This window comes from Thalia democratica, chromosome 7 (genome assembly GCF_965202585.1).
Source record: "Thalia democratica chromosome 7, ktThaDemo2.hap1.1, whole genome shotgun sequence".
NCBI classification, from domain to species: domain Eukaryota; kingdom Metazoa; phylum Chordata; class Thaliacea; order Salpida; family Salpidae; genus Thalia; species Thalia democratica.
In genome coordinates, this window is record NC_139171.1 from 58,471,478 (window position 1) to 58,495,107 (window position 23,630).

Genomic DNA, 23,630 nt, shown 5'->3' on the forward strand with positions numbered 1-23,630 from the left:
AATTATGCATTTTCTTAACTAGTTATTTTTTTATCATCAATTTTATTAATGTTGCTAGAGTTCACTGAAGTTGCCATGTTTATTTGATTTTGAACACTTTTTATCGTTTTATAAGCTCTGTTATTTTTTTAAAATACTTAAAACATTTTTTAAGTATATACTTCTATAATAGTATACAATTTGATGAAAACAACTAATTCGTAAAATTAGTAATACGTGCTAAAACATGGACTTATTTTCTCATGGCGTCTAAGAAGTAAATAAAAATAAAATAGATTAAAAGCCTTTTAAAGATGCTCTTTTGCAACACTTTACGAATAAAATTAAAACTTAGTTCGATAGGTGATAATATATTGTATAGCTTAAAATTTTTAGCATGTATTAAAATCTACTAATAAATAAAGAAAACTTTAATACGTAGTGATTTATCGACAAACACAAAATTTTAACCTGACTGACATTTTTTGTGGTGTTAGTACAACACAAATAAAGTTTTATTAACTTATTATTAAACACGCTGTGTCTTTTTTACGGATAAGTTTATAGCATGTTTTAAAAAATCATTAAACTTAAGAGTGATTAACGTTAATAGACTATTATCTAGTTTATTGTTTTACAAAACAGATTTTTAAATGTCTTAATTATTTAGATGTGTTTAGAGTAAAGCTGTGCAACTTAATAGTAAAATATTTTGTAATGAACTATAAGTAATAAGGTCTATCATTGAAAACCTCACTCAAATAAATATATAAGATAAGAAAACAGTATAACTCACCCAAATATGTGTTAAATTTGTCATAGTTTTTCTTATAATTAAAAGTATAACATGTCTGTAAAACTTTGCAAGTTTTATGGATATAGTAAAATAAATAAGTAGTTTGTTTTAAAGTGCATTATGTTAACTAATAAAAAATTGAAAATAACGTGAAAGTTTTTCCGCATTTCAACTAAAACTGTAATTTAGGCGTTCGATAAAATTTATTTGTATTAAATAAAAAAGCATAAATGTAATAGTTACAACAAACTTTGTAGCAATTTTTGATCAGCAAGTTGCATTTATTCATAAGTTGTTTAATAAATCATATTTAAATAAAAAATTAAAATAGAAAGTTTAGTTTCTTTATGTACTACTAATCAAAATCTATGAGCATAATAAATGTCTTAATTAAAAATATTTTGTATTGATTCACTAGCTAGTAAGTACAACTTATAATTATTTTTCAATTTTAACAAAAGCTTAATATGAAAAGATAAAAAAATGTTGTTAAGTTTGTGAGGTAATATTTAAAATATCTTAGATAATTGCTTTTTATTTTGTTTCCAAAGAGAAACAAAGAATTTTGAAGCAAGCATTTATAAAAGCTGAAAAACAAACTTTCAATAAATACACCAAAATTATTTACTTTAAACTTTTCGTTTTGAAAAATATTCTAATTGAAATGAGGCTTTCATTAATAATTTTTTTTTTGACAAAAACGCCACAAAGATTTTTATTTTATTCGTAAGGTGGAGCAAAAGAGTTTTTTATAAGTTTGTCTTTAATTTTAGTAATTAAAAAAACAAAAAAAATTCGGTGTAAAATTATACAGCTTTTATGATTGTTAAAAAATGTATAAAAATATTCCGATGATTTTTATAACTAGCTCTAATTTAAATTTTTTGTGATTTACAGTATTACCCAAACAGTTCATTTTACCAAGTTTTAAACTATAAAAGTAATTTATCTTTGAAGACTTGCTCACCTAGAAATAAAACTTTTGTTTAGAAATTTTTGTTATATAAAAATTAAAAAAAAAAAACAGTATAATATTGTTTTATTGAACTCTTACATGTTTGTTATTAACTTTACCTTAAAAAGTCTATACGTTTTTTCTCCTTTGACGTAAAATTAAACAAAAAGTATTATATTTTAGTTATTATATGTTGTTTAAAAGTACTTACGTTGTTTAAACTAGAATATGCATAACAACAATTTTAAAGCTTTAACCTATTATCAAATCAAGTATAAAAATAAAATTTTTATGATTTATCTAACAATAAACCTATATCACTTATAATTTACTGTATTCTGAAAAAAATTTGATGAAAGATTTTTTAAATAAATTTTTATTTAATGAAGTTATAAATAATCTAGCAATAAACGATAACGATTATAAGAGCATTACAGAAAATGGTAAAATTATGGAAAACTAGTTTAAAAACTTATTATTTAAAAAACTATTTTTAAATTAAATTATTAATATACCGTTTATTTAATTAATTTTATCGTATTAGAAGAAGTTTGCCTAAGTAATTTTCGTAACCATTACTATTTTAAAGTTTTAGCACAAAAATCTTAAAACTCAAGCGGTTTTTAAATTGCTGATAAGATTTTTATCTGTGTATATTACTTACGTAAGTTGAAGTGCTGAAACTTAAATTAAATATTAAACCTAAAAAAACTCAATAAATTCAGCTTAAGTTTTATCAAAGGAAATAATAATATTTAAATCAAACATAAAAATATACTTTTACCTGTGTTCAAAGATGAACAAAGATAATGCACAGAAACAAAAAATAAAAATTAGGAAATGTGATGGAAACCTTGCTTTAGCAAACACACTTAAAAAAAATTAAACTTCTAAAACTTTTCGATTTAGTTTTGGCTTTATAAAAGTTTTAAAGCTTTAAATTAATTAAATTATGTTTTGTTTAGTAAATAATTTAAAATATTAGTAAAACAATATTTACGCTTACCGGTTAATTTATAGTGTAGTCAAATGTAATTTAAAACACTTTTATAGCTTTTTGAAAATACTATAAACTATGTCACCTTATTAAAATTTTATAAATATATTGTTTGAAAGCTTTATCTTTTTACTATTACAAACCTAAGACAAACAGTCGTATCAAAGAAAAAGGCATGTTATAAAACTTGCTTAGACTTGTACGTTCAACCTAACGCAGTAAAAAAAAATACTCATAAAGACTTCAAGTAACTTGCAAAAAATATCTAAAAGAATAGGTAAGAAAATTTTAGATTTGTTGTAATTTTTTAATCTTTGGCAAAACATTGAAAAAAATCATTTACAACTTACGATTTGAATATACAATTAAAAAATGTTCATAGCACTATAGACAAAATAAACAAAAAAACTTTATTCTTATTTAACGTTAATAAACGATTTTTAAAACAAAAGCAAGTACTTCATGATGGCTAAAAACAGAAAAAAAAAACCTGTCACTATAAGTACTAGAAAAAACTCAAAATTATTAGATATTCTGACAATGAATCATTCGTTGAAAAAGTATTAAGACATTTACAGTTTTTGAATATTTTTATTAACTAGTAGTTACAAAAATTGAATGAGTTTTTAACAAAATAATTAAATTATACAATTTCGCAAAAACTCATGGTATAAGTAAAAATAATTCTGCAATTGAATGTCTATAATTGATTAAGTAGAAAAAAAATTTGTTCAACGAAATATTTTCTGTGAGCGTTTTTAATCTTTTTAACAATAAAACTATTTACAAAACTGAAAATGGTTTAAGAAATAAATTTAGTTAATATAAACTTTACTTAAATAGTTTAAATAACCAATTTAAGTCATTTATGGAATCAAACTAAACGTCTGGTGCGAAAGTAATAGTAACTAGTAAACAATACATTAGTGATTAACTGTTTTTACTTTATAGAAAAATTAAATATACTTAAATACCATAAACTAGTTAATTTTAATTTAATCATCTTTTGCAGAGTCGGGTCCGACAACCGCGTAATCGAAATCTTTTTTCTTCTTTTGTTCAACATGAACGATCTTGTTAGAGTTCTTCCTCTCACAGATGAAATACCTTAAAATTTAAAATTAAACATTTATTATAATGGATAACAGATAAAGTACGTAAAAATAATTATTGCAATTGCGAATGTTAATGTAGATGAAGTACTTTAAGAAACAGAACTAAAATTTGCATTAGATACTAATAATATATATTATTTTAAATGATAAATCAAGCACCTCCTCTGCTTGGCTGAAGTCTTGGTCCTCCTCTCGTAATGATTGTAAACTTGAAAGATGCTAGATCTGTATGTTGACCTGAGGCTGTTAAATAAATATTTATTATAGTTTGTACCTATATTTAAAGTTTAATTTGTGGTTGTACTTTTTGTGGATGCTACTACGGTATGTGCTTCTTATAATGTTAAAGAAGTATTTATTTTTATTTATTCTCTTTATATTTTTATTTTTTAATTTATTAAGTCGTTGTAGTTTTGGTATAAGCTACTACGGTATTGATTTTTATACTGTTGATTACTTTTGTTTACTTCTAACTGTTTTATGTTTTTTATTTTACTTCCAAATTCGATATTTCATGTGCTTTAAAATAACAATTAGTAAACATTTTTAAAAATGGTTAAGTGTTAGTTGTTACTCTTAAAAAAATATTAAGCTTATATATTGAACTTTTTTATCAATAGTTTCTACAATTACTTTTTTGCAACTTCTTAACATTTGCTTCACTTTAAAACTTACAAATATCGTTTTGTATGGTTCGTTCGGAATTTTTGAAATTAAATTGTCCTTGAGCGGTCAACTTAAGTGTTTTTGAGGTTGTTTGATGTTTTATTTGTGGTTAAATATAAACTTTTTGTAACTTACTTTTTCAAAGCAGCTTAAGTCATTGAATTGTTTTTTTAAAAGTTTTACTATGTAACAGCTTTTACTTCAATTTATAAAAATAAAACATTATCAATTTAAATTGTATAAATTTTAGCCTCTTGTATTTTGTTTTCGGTTATTTGATAAATTATTTAAAAAAATTCACCTTTTCATTTTAGATTGATAAGTTAGATCAAGTAACTTTAAATTTTATCGTAAAAGAATGTAACTTTATTTATAAATATACTCAAATAGTTCCTTAAATATCTACATTTTAAAGTATAAATAAATAACCTAATAATAAAAAAAAATATTATACCGAACAAATATTAGAATGTTTACGCACAACCAGTATGTAGTTAAAGCCGTTTAACTTCAAATCATAGTTTAGAAAGTTATAACTTATCACCCAAGTTCTGGACCCTAATCCTACTAAAACAATTCTCACATATCAACTATAATAACAGTTTTTAATAAATGCACCAGTAGGTAATTTTAGTTTAAAACTCTCGCTCCAAACCTACTAAGTTATTCATTGGATCATATAAGTGATAAGCATAAGCGAATCCTCTTTCTTTTACGTTTACAGAAAAAAAACAAAAACGCATAAAACATGGAATATTAAACCGTGGATCTTACTGATACATTGATACGTAGTTTAACCCTGGCAATCTAAAAAACAACAAAATGCAAGCTTAAAAAGATTCAATAACGGATCAAATGAAAAGTACGCAATAGATTCCTCTTAACGTTGAGTTATATTATATTTTTAAAGCTAGACCTACATTCAATAAACATTTTAGAAAAGAAATACAGCGAAACATAAACAAATTTTTAAAATTCAAAAATTAAGTGACTGTGTACTGTGTTCCTTAATTCCTCATTTTGAATTTGTTCTAAACTCTAAACATTAAACCCTTATTTCTCAGAAAGAGTTAAAAAAATTTAAGAGTTTTGTTAAGAAAAAACTTGGGGTTATGCAATAACGGATCATAAAGATTGTTAAGCACATAATTTTAGCCCTTTTAATTTTTATTTAAGTTTTAACTTTAAAGTTTTGCAAATTAAAAACTTGGGTAGATTCAACAAAGGATCATACAGATGTACGAGGACATAATTGAACCATTTTTAATTTTCATTATAGTTTTAATTTCAAAGTTTTATGAACAACAAACTTGGGTAGATTCAGCAACGGATCGTACAGATGTACGAGGACATAATTGAAACCTTTTTAATTTTTATTAAAGTTTTTGTTTCAAATTTTTGTAAAAAACAAACTTGGGAAGATTCAACAACGGATCATACAGATGTACGAGGACATAGTTGAATCCTCTAATTTTCCTCGTCATCAGCCACCCGTCCAGTGATTCGGATCTTCCCAACGGATTTCCGTCAGCTCTCTCCCACTCCCATCTATTTATATAATCATTTATTAATTTTTGTTTAAATTTATATTGTATAAACACGTCTCCCCAGTTAAAATATTTAATATTATTTTTACATGATTTATATAGGTATGTACTCACTTCTACAGCAAAAGTTGTTTAACAACATTTATTATAATAATTTTGTAAACGTGAATGTACCTACCTCCGAAAAATATTTGTTTTTATTCATTTGTTTATTATATTAATACACTCACCTTCACCATGAAAATTGTTTGTTATGATTTATTATTTTAATTGTCCTTATACATATATATATACTCACCTCCATACACCCTTTCTCCTTTGAAATCCCAACCAAGCCTCTGTGATGTCTTTATCGTTACTAAAGTCCTGCAGCAGTTGCCTGTTGTAAACACATTTTATTATATGGTGATGTTATGACTTAGTTTATTCAACAGCTTATTATAAAAAAATTTTTAGTTGTTTGTTCTTACCAAGCTGAATTATTCTAATTTAAAGTTCAAGTAAAACTAGGCCGCGTACATAAACAGTTCTATAATTTTTTCTCGTATTATGTTTTTATTCGTATTTTAATGAATTTTTTATATACCAGTTACTAAAACCAATTTTTTTCAAAATCCATTACTTCGTAAACTAATTACAATTAGAAATACAGCGTATAACCAATATAAGCTAGCTGTACTAAAACTTTTAACATCAAAACAATTACTACGTCATAACATCTTTAACTTTTGTAAAGTTCTAAAATTTCTTTAAAAAAAATCTAATACACAAACGCTATTTCAAAGATTGTAAGAAACAGCACATGTGATAAAATATAAAACTAAACTGTGTTTTGTCTGATACTAAATTAATATATATCATTTTTAACGTTTGAAGGTATGCTATGTTTTAAATGGTATTGAAGTAACGTATTTATAAGCTAAATGTTGTAACATTGAAAAATTTATATTGATCTTTGTATTTTCAAAACATTATTTACAAAATGGTAAGTGACACATTAAAAACTGTATAATTTAGGTTTTATTTAGAAAAATAATTATACAGACTTTATTTATTTAATAAAACAAAAAAAAAAAAAAATAACTTTTTGCAAAATAAATTCTAAAAAACAAAAACTAAAGCAGCGAATTGTATAAACAAAAAACAAACGTAACAATAAAAACGAAATTTAGAAAATATATAGTTTTTAATGTAATTGTAGTACCTTACTTAATAAAAGTTAAATTTGTTCAGTAATAACTATAAGTAAACCATGTTCTACGTTTAAAAAACTACCGTTTTTTTTTTTGTAAATATATTGTTTTACAAGCTTCTATTATCAAAAAATTTATAGTTTTCTAACACTGAATTTTTTTAATTAAAGCGAAAAAAACAAAACCACAAAATAAATTTAATGTTGAAGTTTATTTTTAGAAATTTGTAAATAACCGCAAGTTATTGATATGAAAATAAAGTAAAGGTTTTTTACTAAAAGCATGAAGTTTATGCCATAATATTGTTAAATATAATCCTTTTAATTAAAATAACTTACCTTAAATTTTTAATTAAAAGCTACCTTGAGGTTAAAGTAAGTTTAATGACCGAAGTGAAAAACCTATACTATAAAACTTTAAACTAACTGGTTGTTATTATACCTAAGATTAATAAGTCTTGTTCAATTAAAGTTTTGAAACATTAAACCACAGGGTTTCTTACAGTTTTGGTTGGTATATGTTTTAAGCTTTGAAATTAAAGTTTTATAAATAAGTTTAATTTAATATTTTCAAACTAATCTAAATAAATTAATTAGCTTTATTAAAAACTTTAAATTTAACACAAACCAAACAAGCTGCTTTTTAATGCTGGTTTTAGATTTGAGAAACTAGACTAAATTATAATTTAAATATTAAAATATTTAACAACTTTGAGTGAGCAATTATTCAAGTAAAAACTATCTAACAATATGTTTATCTGGTACAGCTCTCAAGACCAGAACTTCACAGTTAATTTAAAGTAATCAAACACCATTCACTTTTTTACACAACATTCTTCATATTTTTTTATTTAATTAACTATTTTGTTTTGTAATTTTAAAATGTTTGCTTTTTTCGCTAGTTTCTATTTTACATCAATTGAATTTTTGTTGATTGGCTTTTTACAGCTACCTAATTACTTTATTAGCTTTCTAAAATTTGTTGTTTTTACTTTAAAAGTGGTTTACTTCAAATGTCATAAGTAAGTTTATGATAAGTTGCAGTGAAAGTATATTAAAACTTCAAAAAAAACATTGATTGTTATTTACTAAAAACTATGTTAGACTTATGATTTTAGTTTTAAAATAATTTAAGTAATTATTAAGTAACAAAACAATCAAGACCAGAACTTCACAGTTAATTCAAACTAATCAAACACTATTTAAGTTTTTCACACAGTATTATTCATATTTTATTATTTGAGTAATCATCAAACAACAAAACACTAACAAAAGCAGTGAAAGTATATAAAAACCTTAAAAAAAACATTGATTGTTATTTACATAGGTAAAAGCTATAGTAGACTTATGACTTTAATTTTAAAACAAATTAAGTAATTACTAAACAACAAAACACTAACTGTCTTCCCAACTGGCTCTCAAGTCCAGAACTTCACAGTTAACTTAAAGTAATCAAATACCATTCACTTTTTTTACACAACATTCTTCATATTTTGTTATTTGAGTAATTATTAAGCAACTCACTGTCTTCCCAACTGACTCTCGAGTCCATGCGATGCGAGCTCTCCTTTGAAGTGGATCCTACAGATCCTCTGCGCTTGTGTCCACAACCTCTTCTTCCTTATAAGGTAGTACGTGTACTCGACTGCAAGAAATTAGGAATTGATATTTGTGAAGTTTAGTTTGTTTTTATTTTATTTAACATTGATGTATCGAGTTCACAGTTTTTTCTTCCTAATAAGGTATTAGGTGTACTCGACTGTAGGAAAATATGAAATAATGTTATTAAAGTTTAGTTGGTTTTTATTTTATTTTACATTGTTGTATTTCGTGCATAGTCTTTTCTTTTAAACAAAGTAGTAGGTGTACTTGACATTTAGAAAAAAATATGTCGGTTGTTTATGTTTATTAGTTTTTTTCGAAATTTCTATACTTATATCGTGTCCAAAGTTTCTTCTCTCTAACAAGGTATTATTTTTATTTAGCAGTTTGGTAAAAGTATAAGTCGGTTGTGTACTTTTACCTCTTAGTGCAATTATTGTAATTTATTTATAATATTTTAGTTATATAAAGTGCAAACGTCTTTTTTTTCAACAAATTAGGTAGGTGTTTTCAATTGTTAAAATGCATGAGTTATAATAGTTTCTCCAGAACTTAACTAGCTAAACAGAACAAAATACTGTTGCGTATTATGGAAAGCGTGAAAACGTACTAAAAATATTCGCTTGTAACAATTTGAATACAGTTAACTGAATTAATTTGTTTTTAAGACCACAGTGTTTTTATAAGCGTTTTTATTGTAAGTTTAAAAAACAACAACTTTTCAATAACGTTTTAAGTTTTGTGCACATTAGATAAAAAGTATTATTTTCGCGCAGTAAGTTAGAAAGATAATCCTGTTTGTCTTGGCAGAGAAGAAAAATGAACTTAACTAATGCATAAAGCTTTTTATATTTTTAATTTAAATAAATTCGGATGGATTAACCAGTAATACTTCTATTATAAAAGCAAATTAAACTAAATTAAGCACCTAAAACACTACAGTAAAAAATAGTTAAAATGGATATACTACTGAAAAAAATACAAACCACTAATACAAATTTTAATCCACATTATGTATAAACAAACATAACTATGTTTTTTAGAGAAATATTATACCTTATATTTTCAAAGCTTTAATAAAAAAAAGTTAACTTAAATTGAAAACATAGTTTAAAAAAGTTTGACACTCATATAAACCTAAATGACTTTTAAGAATCATTTAAGTTTTTAATAAATGACATTTAAATAGAAGTTATAAAACTTAGCAAGCTAGTTGCTTTTCAGTAAAATGTGCCTTTTGAAATCTTTTTCATTTCCTACTCAACAAAATGAGTATGGAAAAATATTTTAGTTTTGGTGATGATTGGGAAATGACAGTTACTTCCCAACCCTTATTTTGTTTTAACTTTAAATTTTACTTTAAGTTAAATATACTAAAACAATTTCTTCAAAATTTTTAAAAGTATGTTTGAATTTACGTTATATTTATTTTAAATTGAAAGAAAAATGTTATACTGGAATTTCAGGCCTAGAGTACGGTTTCAAGTTTTGAGTTTTGTAATTTGTAAGTTTTATTTGAAAAGATTAATTGTTGCTTACACGAATATTTAAATAAACTAACATCCTTGCGACACTTTGTATTCAAAATTAGCAACTTTTCTTTTGATAGTTGTTGTTTCTGGTTTTTCTGTTGAAGCCTGTAAAAGTGTTGAATGAAACATATAGTTTTAATATAAGCATTTTATTCAATTTAAAAGTTTTACAGAAATGTAAGTAAAATAAGAGAAAAAATAAAAAGTTAATTTTTACTTTACTTTGTCCTTTTTATTATTAAAAATTAAGTTTGAATTAAGTGTTTTTCTTAATTTAAAAAAATTTCTAAGAAGAAAAAAATTGATAGCTTTAATTTATAATTACGATAAACTACAATTTTTTTATTCATCTTTAAGTAAAACGCATATAAATTATCAGATAAAGCCTAATCTAATTTTGTTTTGATGATAAGATCAATTAAAAAATTAATTAAATTTTCATTTTAATCTGCTTCTTGAACTATTGCTACATGTTTATGCTACCCGCAAGAACGAATGTAAACACATGTAACTAAAACGGTTTGTATTATTTGTGGTTTTTTAACTTTACCGCGGAATGCACTCAAATTATAATTTATTAATTTATAAGTACATTTTGTAAATAATAAAATCGTAACTTTGCTTTAAAAGAAAAATAATGATTAAATTTTATTAGTCAACGTTGAGTATTTTTGAGCCTTTCTCTTTGTTTCGATGCTTGTTGAAATATATAACCTAAAACAGTAAACTTTAACATGATAAGTTTTAATAATACGCTTTTTTACCAAACTACATTTTGATAAAAGAAACTTTTTGCAATTGTTAGCAAAGTTATATTAACCTCAGTAATTTTGATCATAATGTTTATAAATTTTTTTGTTAGTAAAAACAACTATTTTTACTAGCCTTAATAACAGTTATGTTTATTGTATATAGTTTAAACATTTTTTATTTAAAAAAGTACAAACAATAAAGTTTTTACCGCTTAGTTTATCTAGCTAGAATAATAACAACTTCTCACCAATGTCTTTTTAAGTTTATAACTGTTTACATTACAAAATTCTTTTATAACATTTAATAGTATCATTTTAGTATTTATGTCAATAGAAGCAAGTTTCACAGAAATTAAGAATTCTTAATAAAATGAATAACGCTACAATATCTTGTGTAAAAAATCATTTTGAATTGCAACATAAAGTTATTACATCTAAAATTGAAATAAAAAACTTAGAGGGATGTTTGGACATTTAAAATTTTGTGTTTATTATTCATTCTTACATCAAGATTAACAGTTCGAAAGTAGAGTAGTTATAGAGTAATAGTATATAAAGTAGTATTACACTTAAACTACAATAACAAAAGTATTAAAAACATTTTTTTTGTTTATTTTAAAAGTGTTAAAATCAGTTTTTTATGTATAGTTTATTACTGTTTAGTCTCAAACCTTTCGATTTTTATTTTACAAAGTTTCAACAAATTAAAATAACAAACTACTTCATTTAGCAGAAAATTACACTAGTATGCTATATTTTTTTTGATATCAATAAACGTAAGCTTGTTTTAATTTGTTTTTACAACCTAAACAATTATGATTATTAATGTCCACACAAAATATTTAGAAAAGTTCAATCAAACAAACTTTTAAGCTTTTTTTACATTTATGACAATTAGGATCATTATAATGTTGATACAATAATTTCGTAAACATTACTAGTTTTACCAGAAAGATTCTGTATTCTTAATTTATAAACTTTACAAGTCAAATCAAACAAACTTGGTCATCGGCATATACGGCACAGACGGCGAAAGCCAACAAGGTGAGCAGCATCATCAAGTTTCCAACTCCCATGTCGAATTGGTGATTTATTTGCAATGTGGGCATGCTGTTATATACAGCATGGAAACCTCGCTTGGGGGCATCCCGCTTGTGAAGACGTAATCGTTCGTTGTCATGTAGAAAATATTTCACAATTTGCGCTACTACATCGCGCTTTGAAATGTTTTGCAGAAACTTTAATTTTAAATCGTGTTTGTGTATATTAAACAAGTAGGATTAAAGATCATTGTCTTGTGCAAAGTATTTGATAATAAGTTGCTACTACACGGCGTTTTGATCGTTTCGCTTCAAAGTAAATGTTACTTGAAAAGCATTCTTGTTTATGTATGTCAAAAGAATATGATTAAAGTTCATACTACACGGTGTTTTGGTCATTTTATATGAATGTTGCTTGCAAAATATGACTGTTTATTTTAAATGAATAATATTCAAGTTCATTGTCCAGTGCAAAATTCCTCTAAATTTTATTTATATTATATATATTTATATTTATTTAAATATTCTAAATTGTACTGCATACAAAACTTGGAGTAAAAGGTAAATATTATTTGCAAAACAAGCTTGTAGTTTTGTCTATTGTCAAATGTTAGATATATATGTATATGTATAGTTTTATAGTTAAATGTGACCGGTAAAACTAAAGCTTAATAAAAATTTGTCGTTTAGTTGCTTACTTTGTTAAAATTATTTAAGTGTAAAAACATTTCTTCTCGAAACTTTTCGGTTGCCTTGGATAGTTTAAGATATTTTTAATACAAATTTTGATGTGACTGTAATCGTAAGTAAACCTTTGTTTAGAAAAAATATTTTTTGGTAATACAGTCGAAGTGTAATTTACAGATGTAAAGTTTCGACAAAAAATTATTTTGATGAAATTTTTTTCTTACAATAAAAATTTATATAGAAACCTTATAGAAAATTGTTCTTATAAAATTGATATAGGAACCAAGGTGTATTGATTGTTTACATTTTCAATTACATGTGCATGTATGTATTAAACAAAATCACATTAACCTCTTAGAACACTTAGCTGTTAAATAAGTACTTTAGTGTTTTTAATCGTTTCTAAAGAATGTTAGCGATGTATTTAGTTGCAAAGCAAGTTACTGTCAAAGACCTGTCAAATTTTAATCTGCATAAACAAAACAACATTTGGTTAACATTTAATGCAGTTAAATTATAATAAATTTTTAGCGGTGTAATAAGTTCAAATCACCAGAAGTAAGTAATCTTCAACTTTTATAAATTTTAGTAACCCAACATTAACAAAAAAATATTATTCATACTGTAATAATGAATTAAAAAATAAAATAAAATCTGTTATAAGTCAGTAAAAACTAGCATAACACTTACAATAACTATTAAAATTATTAAAAGAATAACATATAGATATATTATTAATTTTTTTATTTAAAATGAAAATAAAATCATGTTTGTAAACCTGTAAAAACACTTTTTAGTTTTGAAGTAAAAAAATAGTAAGGAAATTTATTGAAAAAGGAATTCTGAGGTTTTGAAATAAAATAGAAATCGAACATAGATTAGTATTTTTTAAGTATGTAAAAGTAAATAAGTTTTTAAACATTAAAATTTCAACAAGTCTCTTTAAAATTTTTGTTTTTTTTACAGATCCTAAGTTTTTAACTTCTTTATGATATGCTATTATTTTTAAGATGATGTCAAATGTTTTTGTGATTCGGTACTAGCATAGCATTATAAATTTCTAGAAAAATCATTAGACAGTTTTAAATAAATATATTTTTATTTGGATATTGTTGACATTTGTTCACAGTACAAATTAACATCCTAATTTTTTTACAAAAGTCTAATGACCATATATATTAAAATTAAATGTCCAATTTTCTGTACATTATACACAGTAAAGTAACATTATATCATAATAATGTTTAATAATAAATCATTAGTGACTTATAAAATGTTGTAACATTTTGTGACATGTAAAAATGAAACGTGCTAAGCAGAAGACAACATATATCATGATTTTTTGTAATTACAAGCTATGTAGTCTGAATTTAAAAGTTTATTTGATATTTTAAATGTTTCATCGTAAAAGCGATTTCTTTACTTTTGCACTAAAAAACGTGAAAGTAAAAGAAAAACACAAAAAGTAAAAAAAAAACAGTAAAATGTTTTTAACGGAGACAAAACTTTTGTTGTTTTAGTTGAAATTAAAATGAATTTCATGTTGAAAAATAAAATTCTTGTGAAAAAGTATGGATTTTTATATAACAAACTAAAAGTAAAAACATAAAGAGTAAAGCATAAAAGCAAAAAAAATATATATAAATTTAAAAAGCTTTGCAATCTTATGAAAAGAAAAACCTTACATAAATTATCATTAATGACAAACTACAAGTAAGTAATAACAAAACAAAAATGGTTTACTTAATACTCTGTTTTTAAATGATAAAATCAATAAGAACTATCTTAAAAGAATAAACTAACTGTTTTTAAATCTTCATAATAGTAGTTATTCAGAGTAAAATATAAACAAGTGTTTCGAGTTTTTATTATAGTTTCATAAATATTTAAGTTTTTAAAATTTCTTGAAGGAGATTTTAGGTATAGAATTAAAGTTTCATATTAAAAAAACAAGGAAAAAAAACAAAAAAACTGTGTATGTCAATTGTAAGTAATTAAAATAACAATAATAATAAACAAATAAATGATTTACTTCATTAAGTTTAAATAACATAAACCAATTTTTTATTTTTAAATAGTATGACTCTTGTTCAGTTCAAAACCAAAAGCTAAAAAACAATGTAAAATACCAACCCTTAGACTTAAATTTAAATAGAATATTTATTCAACAAGACATCAATTTGATTTACCTATAAAACTATTTTTGCATGGTTTGTGTAGTAAAAAAAATTGGTAAATTCAATATAAATAAAAGCACAAAAAATAAGTCATGAACTATGCGATACTTTAATATTATCATTTTATTTGGAAGTAGTTAATACTTAATTTTTATACTTATATTAATGCAATAACACTTGAAATATATAAAATTATCAGTTTTTTTACTCTGATAGTTTATTATTTTAACTTTTAGTTTAAATCGAAACTATATATCTTAAGTGTAGTTAAAGAACTTTGTAGATTTTTTTAAGGAACAAATACTTAAAGTATACATTTAGAAGGAAAAACACATTCCAATTTTATCATTATTTGTGTGGCTTAGGAGAAAAAAGTTTCCAAGATAATGTATAAATTATTTGCTGATAAAATCATTAGAAACGTTGATTTTTTGAAAATATTTCACAGAAACAATTTAAAACGTGGCTAATAAAAAGCAAATAAAAAAAGCTTTTTTGCTGTAGGTAGTGTTTTTTTTAAATTCTAAAGCTTTATGTAAACTAAGATCACTAGAGTTTTACATTTGATAAACTAATAAAAAGCGTTTATGTCAAATTAAAACTTGTTGACTTCGTCGGATATTTTTAATAGACAAAAAAACATAACTGAATGTTGTTTTAAAGCTGGTTTGTCCGATAAAAAAAAACTATTTTTTGATATTTTTTAGGCTTTTAAAAATACCTAACTTTTAAGATGCTTAAAACTAAGAAATTAATTTCTATTGATTTAAACCGCAAACGGCATTTGTTTTTAAAATAAGATTTAAGACTGAGAGCATACTATAATTAACAACCAGTACTTTTAATGAAAGGTATATTACTAAAAATTTAAATGGTTTTTATTTATGTTTGAAAATTTAAAAAAATTTTCAAAATGCCTAAAAGTTAGTCAAATACTGTTAAAGATGTAGTAAAATTTGTTTTATGGACTTAGTTAATTTGTAAACATCTATGGTACAAAACATTTTAAACTAATGTTTAATTTTTGAGATTTTATAAAGTCGTTTTGTTAGTATGTGATAAAGAAATTAAATTTTAAAAATAGCATCTTACATAGAAAAATATAAAACTATTTAATGTTTTTTAAATGTGTATAAGCTTTTTTAGCTTAGTTTATCTTTAAATTGTGACTTTTCGCGAGATCAAAGCCAAAATTTCAGTTAAAAAGCCACAAATATTTATTTTTAACATTTATGGCGTACAATGTGTAAATACTTCAAAAAACAGCAAAACAATATTTGTTTTTTTATTTTTTAATATAGATAGAACAAATTTACCTATTAAATTCATATATATTCTCAGTAAACTGTATACTTAGTATTTCGATTTAAAAAATATTTACTTAAAAGTTTTAAAACGTTTATTTAATTTTGTACATAGTTCATAAAGATATAAATATCAAAACTTATGGAAAATTGTTTATGAGTGTGTAAATAGTATTTTTTGGACATTCGTGTCGTTAATAATCTATTTAATCAAACAATTTATTAACTTGAATATTAAAAAAACTAACGACTGTCATCTGTTTTGAACCAATTAAATCCTAAGTTTACTAAAAATGGTTAATTAGAAATTGATAGAGTTTATCAATTTGAAAATTTGGTTTTAATTAGGTATATTAATCTTGATAGTAAATTACATTTAGAATTTTATTGTAAGTGTTAAAGTTAGAATTTTGATACTTGTGTCAGCTACAATTATTGCTTAAAGATGCAATGTTTTTATTGTAAACAGCTTTAATACAGCATAAACAGTATTTTTCCGAGCAATGTATTATAATTATTACATTTAAAAACATCTAAAAAATTGACGATTGGTGAATAATAGTCTATAAACCACATAAATAATGTAAAATTAAAAACAGTAGTTAACTTTCAAAGTAAGTTATTTTATAATATTTATACATTTAAAATAAAGCTTTTAATATCATTAATTTTTGTTGTTTTAAAACTGCTAACAAAAATTTTATAGAGCTGCAATTTGTTAATAAAATAAAATTACTTTTAGTTATGAGATTAAAGTCAGGTAATCTAGCGTGTTTGAAAAATTGTATTTCTTAAAGGTTGTAGTTCTTAGAACTATTAAACCGCACTTTTTAACGCACTTTTAAAAAAACGCTGCTAAAAATATTACATTACCAACACTTTGAAAAGTTCCAAAAGTAGCTTCTTAGTTTACTGTATGATTCATACAGCAGATACTCGAAGATAAGCCCTTAAATTTTTTCCACATGAAATAATTCAAACTGTAATTGGTTTATAAGTTGTTTTGTAAACCAATTAAAATATTCTTTAATGTAAGTGTTTCAGTTTCCAACAATGTAGACAGTGACTTAACCGATACTTTGTCCTAAACTAATTATAAATAACAGTAAAGCTATCAAATAAATATGGTGCTTGCAAACTAATTTTTAGCAGACTAATAAGTATAATTTACTCTTGTAACGTTTCATATTATGTGCAATATGCCAAAAAATTAATTCTCTAAACATTATTACAAAATTAATCCGCCCGGTACCACTTTCTAAATAATTTTTCTTTTACATACTAAACAACTAAAACTAGGTCATTTTTTCTTTTTTTTTCGAAACTTAACAAAACAAACACTCAAAAAATCTTTTAAACTGTTTCAAAAATACCATTGTGAACAACTGTTTGATTATACAAGGCAAAATAAACTTTAAGGAGAAACTAAAAACAATTTAATTATACATTTCATACTTTGTAGTCAAAAAATCTGATCAACAAAAGTAACATCAAAGGTCTAACAATTAGTTAAAATTGTCTTTTAAACTTATAGATGTTTTGATAACATACTTTAAAGTAAAGTATGTGCATTTTCTTCTAACAAACCCAAAAAAATTGATAAAATTATAAATTATTTAAAAGCTGGTATAACTAACTTTAAAAGATGTTATAATGTTTTAAAACTAGTTAGAAAAGTAAATTATACTTTTTATATTAAAATAAAATTTCACTAGAGAATAAGTTTAAAATAATTTTTCACTAAAAAACCCAATAATATTAATAATATTTTATTGGAATAAAATTTAAAGATAACTGACAATTTTTTAAAGCTAAAATTAATAAGTAACTTGATTAAATACAGATCTGACGTAATGAAATTCAAAACTGAAGTTTTGCCCTGTAAAAAGAATAAAATAAAACTAATTCACATTTATTAAATTCTTCAAAAAAATTGTTTAGGTTTAAATCTATTTAGGTAACAGTTGTTTTCAAGTTTAAAGCTTTTTAAATTTATTAAAAGAATTTATTCTCAAGTTAAAATCTTGTACTAAACCGATTGAATTAAATTTATTTAACAAGAGTTGTAAAAAAAAAAACTTTATTTGTTGTAAATAGTTTTAATCAAAAATGCTCAGACTTCGGCATAAGTATTAAGGTTATAAAACCTAAAAGATAAAAAAAAGTTTTAAACTGATAGTAATAACAAGTATAAGTTTAAAATTAGTCGGTTTAAGTTTTATAACAAAACTTTTAAAAATAAGTTTGAAGTTTACTTACGAAATAGAGTTCATATAGTTTTATACATAAACTAACATTAAGAATCATAAACTGTTTTAGTAATCTAAAAAACAAAATATAACAGATAAAAAACCATGACTACAAGCAAAATATGAAGACAAATATTTATTTGTTAGCTATATAAATTAACAGTATATATATTAAGTTTTATCCGTAAAAATAAATAAAAACAAAGTAGTTTATAATTTAAGCTGACAATATGTAAATCATGCTAAATAAGCACAAAATAGTCTGTTAAGATAAAAACTAATACCAAAAGTATCTTTTTATTTTTATTTTTTAACAACCTGTTGTCGGCAAATAAATATTTTTTTACTATGTTATAAAACAATAAAAAGTATAACAATAATTTTATGCTTTTACAAAATAAAAACAATTTAGTGTGAAATATTTAGAGTAAGAAAATAAGTTTTTGTACATCTAACTTTGATATACAAAGATTAACAGCTAAAGTTGGATTAACTTATCTTCACAATTTTTTTTAATAAGTAACGCTATTTACATCTTACAGACTTTAATAACTAGTAATGGCGTATTTGTTTTTTATATGATTAGCCTTATTTAAGTATAGTGTAACTTAGTAGTTATTAAGTTATTTAAGTACGCATATGCTGTTATGAAACATTATCTTGAATAACAGTTTTTATAAACTGCAAATTATTAATGATAGATTTTAGCTTATTTTATCTTGAAATCAATTAACTGAAAAAAGTTGTTAATATACTCTTAATTATTTTACTTATATTCTGTGGTACTTAACAATAACATTTTAGTTGTTTTCTTTAAGTATATTACCTTACCTTACAACTACTTTAGAGAGTCTAAACAAGCCTTTTAAGCTACATTTTTATCTACTTTTTAACAAAATCTGCTTTATTTCGATCCATTCTATCATATTAGAGTATTAACTATAAAATTTAAACATAGTTTTAGACTTTACAGATCGGCGATAGTTTTTATTCATATAAGACTTAAACTGTTAAATTGTTAATTTTCTTTTTATTAAGCATCTTAAACATAATATTTTGTTTTTAGACTTTAATAGTTGTTGAATAAGTTTTAAAAACTTGTGTAAAGTATTATTGCTGTCTAACAACATGCTTTTATTAAATGCGTAACTTTATATGATTCATTTGTCGTGAATTTTACTGTAATTTCTGATTAAATAAAAAAAAATTAAAAGTATAATTTATTTTTGAGTAGGTCAGCCCAAAGATAAGTCCAAATTTAACCTCAAATTTGTACTGTAATTTGTTTTTTATTGGCAAAGGGATAAGAATTAATAAAAAACGTTTTAACAAAATACTTTGAAGTATAGTAAGCACTTGTAAACTTACTGAAGCCAAAAAGTTACCGATAAAACCAAAAACATCAAAAAGGAATCAATAAATAGTTTTAAGAGACCTTTTATTGATTTTTAGTTTACCAACAAATGAACTAATTTTTAATAGAACGACAAAAAAGTGTTCAAAAGGTATTGTATAAGCAGACAAAAGTTTTAGGTTATTTAGTCCACGGTTTCACTTTAATGCCGTGCCTAGAACTACTTAAAGTTAAAAATAAAAATTAATAGTATTTTCTACAATAAATTAAATTTTTACTAGAGAATAAATTCAATTTTAGATGGCTTAACAGATCGAAAAATTCTCTTTAAATCACAATTACTGTAAAAACACTCAAAAATTTAATAACGAAATTAGTAAAAGTAATGAATGAGCAATTTTACTAATTAAACTTTACGCCTAATATACCACAAAACTAAAGTTTTTTAGGTAAATGATACTGAATAAAATCTAATTAAGTTTGTTTATAATTACAAAACTATAAAAATTGTTAAATTAAAATTACAATTAACTCCAAAACAATCATTAAAACAAATTATCTTTTGCTACTTTTACTTATAAGTACTTTAATATTTAGTTTTAAAAGTTTTTTTTCTTATAATTTACAAACTATTTTAAGGGCTACGAAAGTAGAATAAAAATGTATAAAATTTTCTCAAAAGCAATGTTAAATGTTTTTTTTACTTACTTTAAAAAACTATGACAAATTAGTTTTTATTCTAAACAACAATTACTATCATAGGTTCTAGAAGTATAAATAAATAGACTAAAAATTACTTTTAAATCTTTATCGATGTTTTACATGTGCTTTTTATTTATATCCTAATTTTGTAATTGTTAGTAAATAAAAAAATGTTGTTATTCATTAATTAAGTCAAAAAGTATGAATAGTGTCAGTGTCTATTATTGAACAAAATAAGTATGTTTAAATTTTAAAATATTCGTCCTTAAATTTACTTACGAACATTTTAACACGTTATATATACAATATAATACAGTAAAAAAAAAAAAAAATTTTATCTTAAAAATATTAAACGAAAAAACACTAATTAAACGTTTTTAAAAACAATAGTTGCACTTCAACAAAAATAAAGTTTTCAATGTTTTTAGGTTTGTATATATTCACAAATAAAACTTCTTCCATACAACTGTCCCCAGTTTAGTATTACGTTCCAACTACTGTAAAAAACCACGTAACTGTTTGAAGCGTGCGTTTTCGGATAACCAGGCTGCCAACTGTTTAATGGGAACATCACGGCTTGTCCATCTCCAACTCTTCTGAAAATTGAAAAGTCGTCAGGATCTTGTCTGATTCCAGTGTGGTAATAGGTGTGTCTGAGTCTATACTTGTTCATAAGTTCCCTGAACACAAAATTTTTCGCAATATTAATGATTTAAATAATTCTATCGAAAATATACATTTAAACAAGTTGTAAGTAATAAGCTTTAACAAAATACAAGGTTAAAATATTTTGCTATGTATCTCACAAGTTTTCGTCAATATTTTTTTTTAAAAGTACTTTTTAAGTTTAGATTAGAATCAGGAGCAGACAAATCACTAGAAGATATTTTTTCAACAATCTACACATACCTTCTTCCTTCAATTGTGAAAAGCTTTTCATCGTACTGAATAAGATCGCCATTAAATTCTCTCATGCAGTAAGACCTGGCATTTTCCCAGCTTAACGTTTCATATACAGCAGTGTGTGTGTATTCTGTGAATAAATAACAAGTTTAGTAATTATTGTTGTGTAGAAAATGTTTTCTGAATTATTATAAAACTGTAATAAATTATAATACTTTTTTTTATTACGTTAAATTAAACGTTTGTTATAAGACAGTTAACTAAAACTATTTAAAATTTTCTTTTTATTAAAATAATAGAAGTATAAGAACAAATGTTAACATAATAACCTTGCTAATAAAAAGTCAAATAAAAGTATATCATTCATTTTTTCTAGATTATCGATAAGCTATAACTATTTTAAACACCGAACAAACATGCTATACTATTATTAATTTATGTAAATAATCAACATGACATTTCACTTTTTACTACAAAAAAATTGCTATTTAATTTAAAATTTTTAAAGTAAATTAGATTGTATTAAATTTATCAAATTATCAAGTTATGAAATATATCTACGATAAATTTATTCTATAATAGTAAACTGGAATATGGTGTAGAAAAATTAATAACTGTAAATTTTTTTTGTAGTATATAACTTTAAAGAAACAGTTTTAATTATCCAGTCCAGCAACTTTTCGTTATATTGATTTTTCATTTATTTACATATTTTAAGATTTAGTTATTTATAATTTTGAATTAATATGAAACCTATATTGAATCAAAGTAAAACATTTTAGTTTATAGTTAATGTAAATTGAATGGTATTTTTTAACCTGTATTTACGACTTCTGAAGTAACAGTCGTTTTTATTTCTACTGCAGTATTTGCTGTTTTAGTAGTTGTTAGTCTTGAATCTTCAAAGTTGCGAGTTGTTAACTCAGTAGTTTGCGAATATTCACAAATAAAATATCTTTCTTCAACATGACGATAGTTTCCTACTTTATTATAAGCACCATAATAGTATAAATAACTATGTGAATCGCGCGCACTCGGATATCCGGGCCGCCAACTGTTTATTGGGAACTTCACTGCTTGACCATCCCCGGATCTTCTAAAAACTGAAAAGTCGTCAGGATCGCGTCTGATACCAGTATGGTAATCTTCGTACCTGAATCCATACTTACTCTGAAGATCCCTGAAAATATACTTTTTCACAGCCTAAGTAGTTTCAATAGTTCTATTAGTTTATTTATACATTAAAAAAACTTATAAGTTAAATTTCTTGTGGTTCTACAAAAAAATAATAAAGAAACATTTGCATAAAAATATTAATAAAATGCAAAGTTAAAATATTTTTGCTATGTTACTCTTACAAACTTTTGTCTAACTTTTTAGTTATGATCAACATTAACAGTGTCAACCAGTAAAAATTTTTTTTTTTTAATTTATTTTTAAAAATCAGCCATACCTTCTTCCTTCCGTTGTGAAAAGCCTTTCGTCGTACTGAATAAGATCTCCATTAAATTCTTTTTTACAATATGCTCTAGCTTCGGTCCAGTTTAACATTTCATATACAGCTTCGTGTATGTATTCTGTGATAATTATCAGGTTTAGGAAATATTGTGCAAAGTTTTTCTAAATTATGTTAAAAAAAGTTATAGCTTTTTGTTGTTGCATTTAAATTGAGCGTTAATTATCAGATATTAAACAAAAATTTAGCCTCACTTTTTTTTTTTGGTAAAATAAATAGGCATGTTAAAACATATGAAACCGTTTTTACTTTTAGTGATGTAGCAAAATTTTTTATTCACCCAATTAATAAGCTTTACTTTTACTGTTTTATAATATATAATCTTAATTTTTTAAACTTTATAATAATAAAAAACTAGTATTTGTTTTATTTTGTTTTTATTTTTTTTGATTGTGTTTAATTGTTTAAGTTAAATATATTTACAAACCTAGTTTGAGAAAAAATATAACTTTTATTGTACTAAAGACGCTTAAAAAAGCAAAAACAATCTTAAATAATTTTATGTTCATTATAATGTTTGTAAAATGTTTTGTTGAAATATAATTAACTAATCGTTCAATACAAA

The 23,630-nt window shown here is 23.5% G+C and overlaps 1 protein-coding gene across 1 annotated transcript; it reads right to left on the reverse strand.

Moving 5' to 3' along the window:
- Positions 1–3,195: 3,195 nt before the first annotated feature.
- On the reverse strand, positions 3,196–12,213 carry LOC145840813 (uncharacterized). Its single transcript, XM_082948151.1, has 7 exons — positions 12,135–12,213; positions 10,411–10,486; positions 8,772–8,892; positions 6,354–6,434; positions 5,922–6,056; positions 4,002–4,085; positions 3,196–3,834 (listed from the first exon to the last, which is right to left on the reverse strand). Exons 1-7 carry the CDS (start codon positions 12,207–12,209, stop codon positions 3,723–3,725), a joined length of 684 nt encoding a protein of 227 aa, XP_082804277.1. The 5' UTR covers positions 12,210–12,213; the 3' UTR covers positions 3,196–3,722.
- Positions 12,214–23,630: the final 11,417 nt, after the last annotated feature.

What these genes read in the sequence shown, in the direction of transcription:
- LOC145840813 (XM_082948151.1), bottom strand. Translation starts at nt 12,209, where the DNA reads ATGGGAGTTGGAAACTTGATGATGCTGCTCACCTTGTTGGCTTTCGCC. An exon ending in GAGAGTCAGTTGGGAAGACA is followed by an intron (nt 6,435 to 8,771) that starts GTGAGTTGCTTA and finishes TGTTTACAACAG; the next exon opens with GCAACTGCTGCAGGACTTTA. An exon ending in CCGTTGTTGAATCTTCCCAA is followed by an intron (nt 4,086 to 5,921) that starts GTTTGTTTTTTA and finishes TTTATTTAACAG; the next exon opens with CCTCAGGTCAACATACAGAT.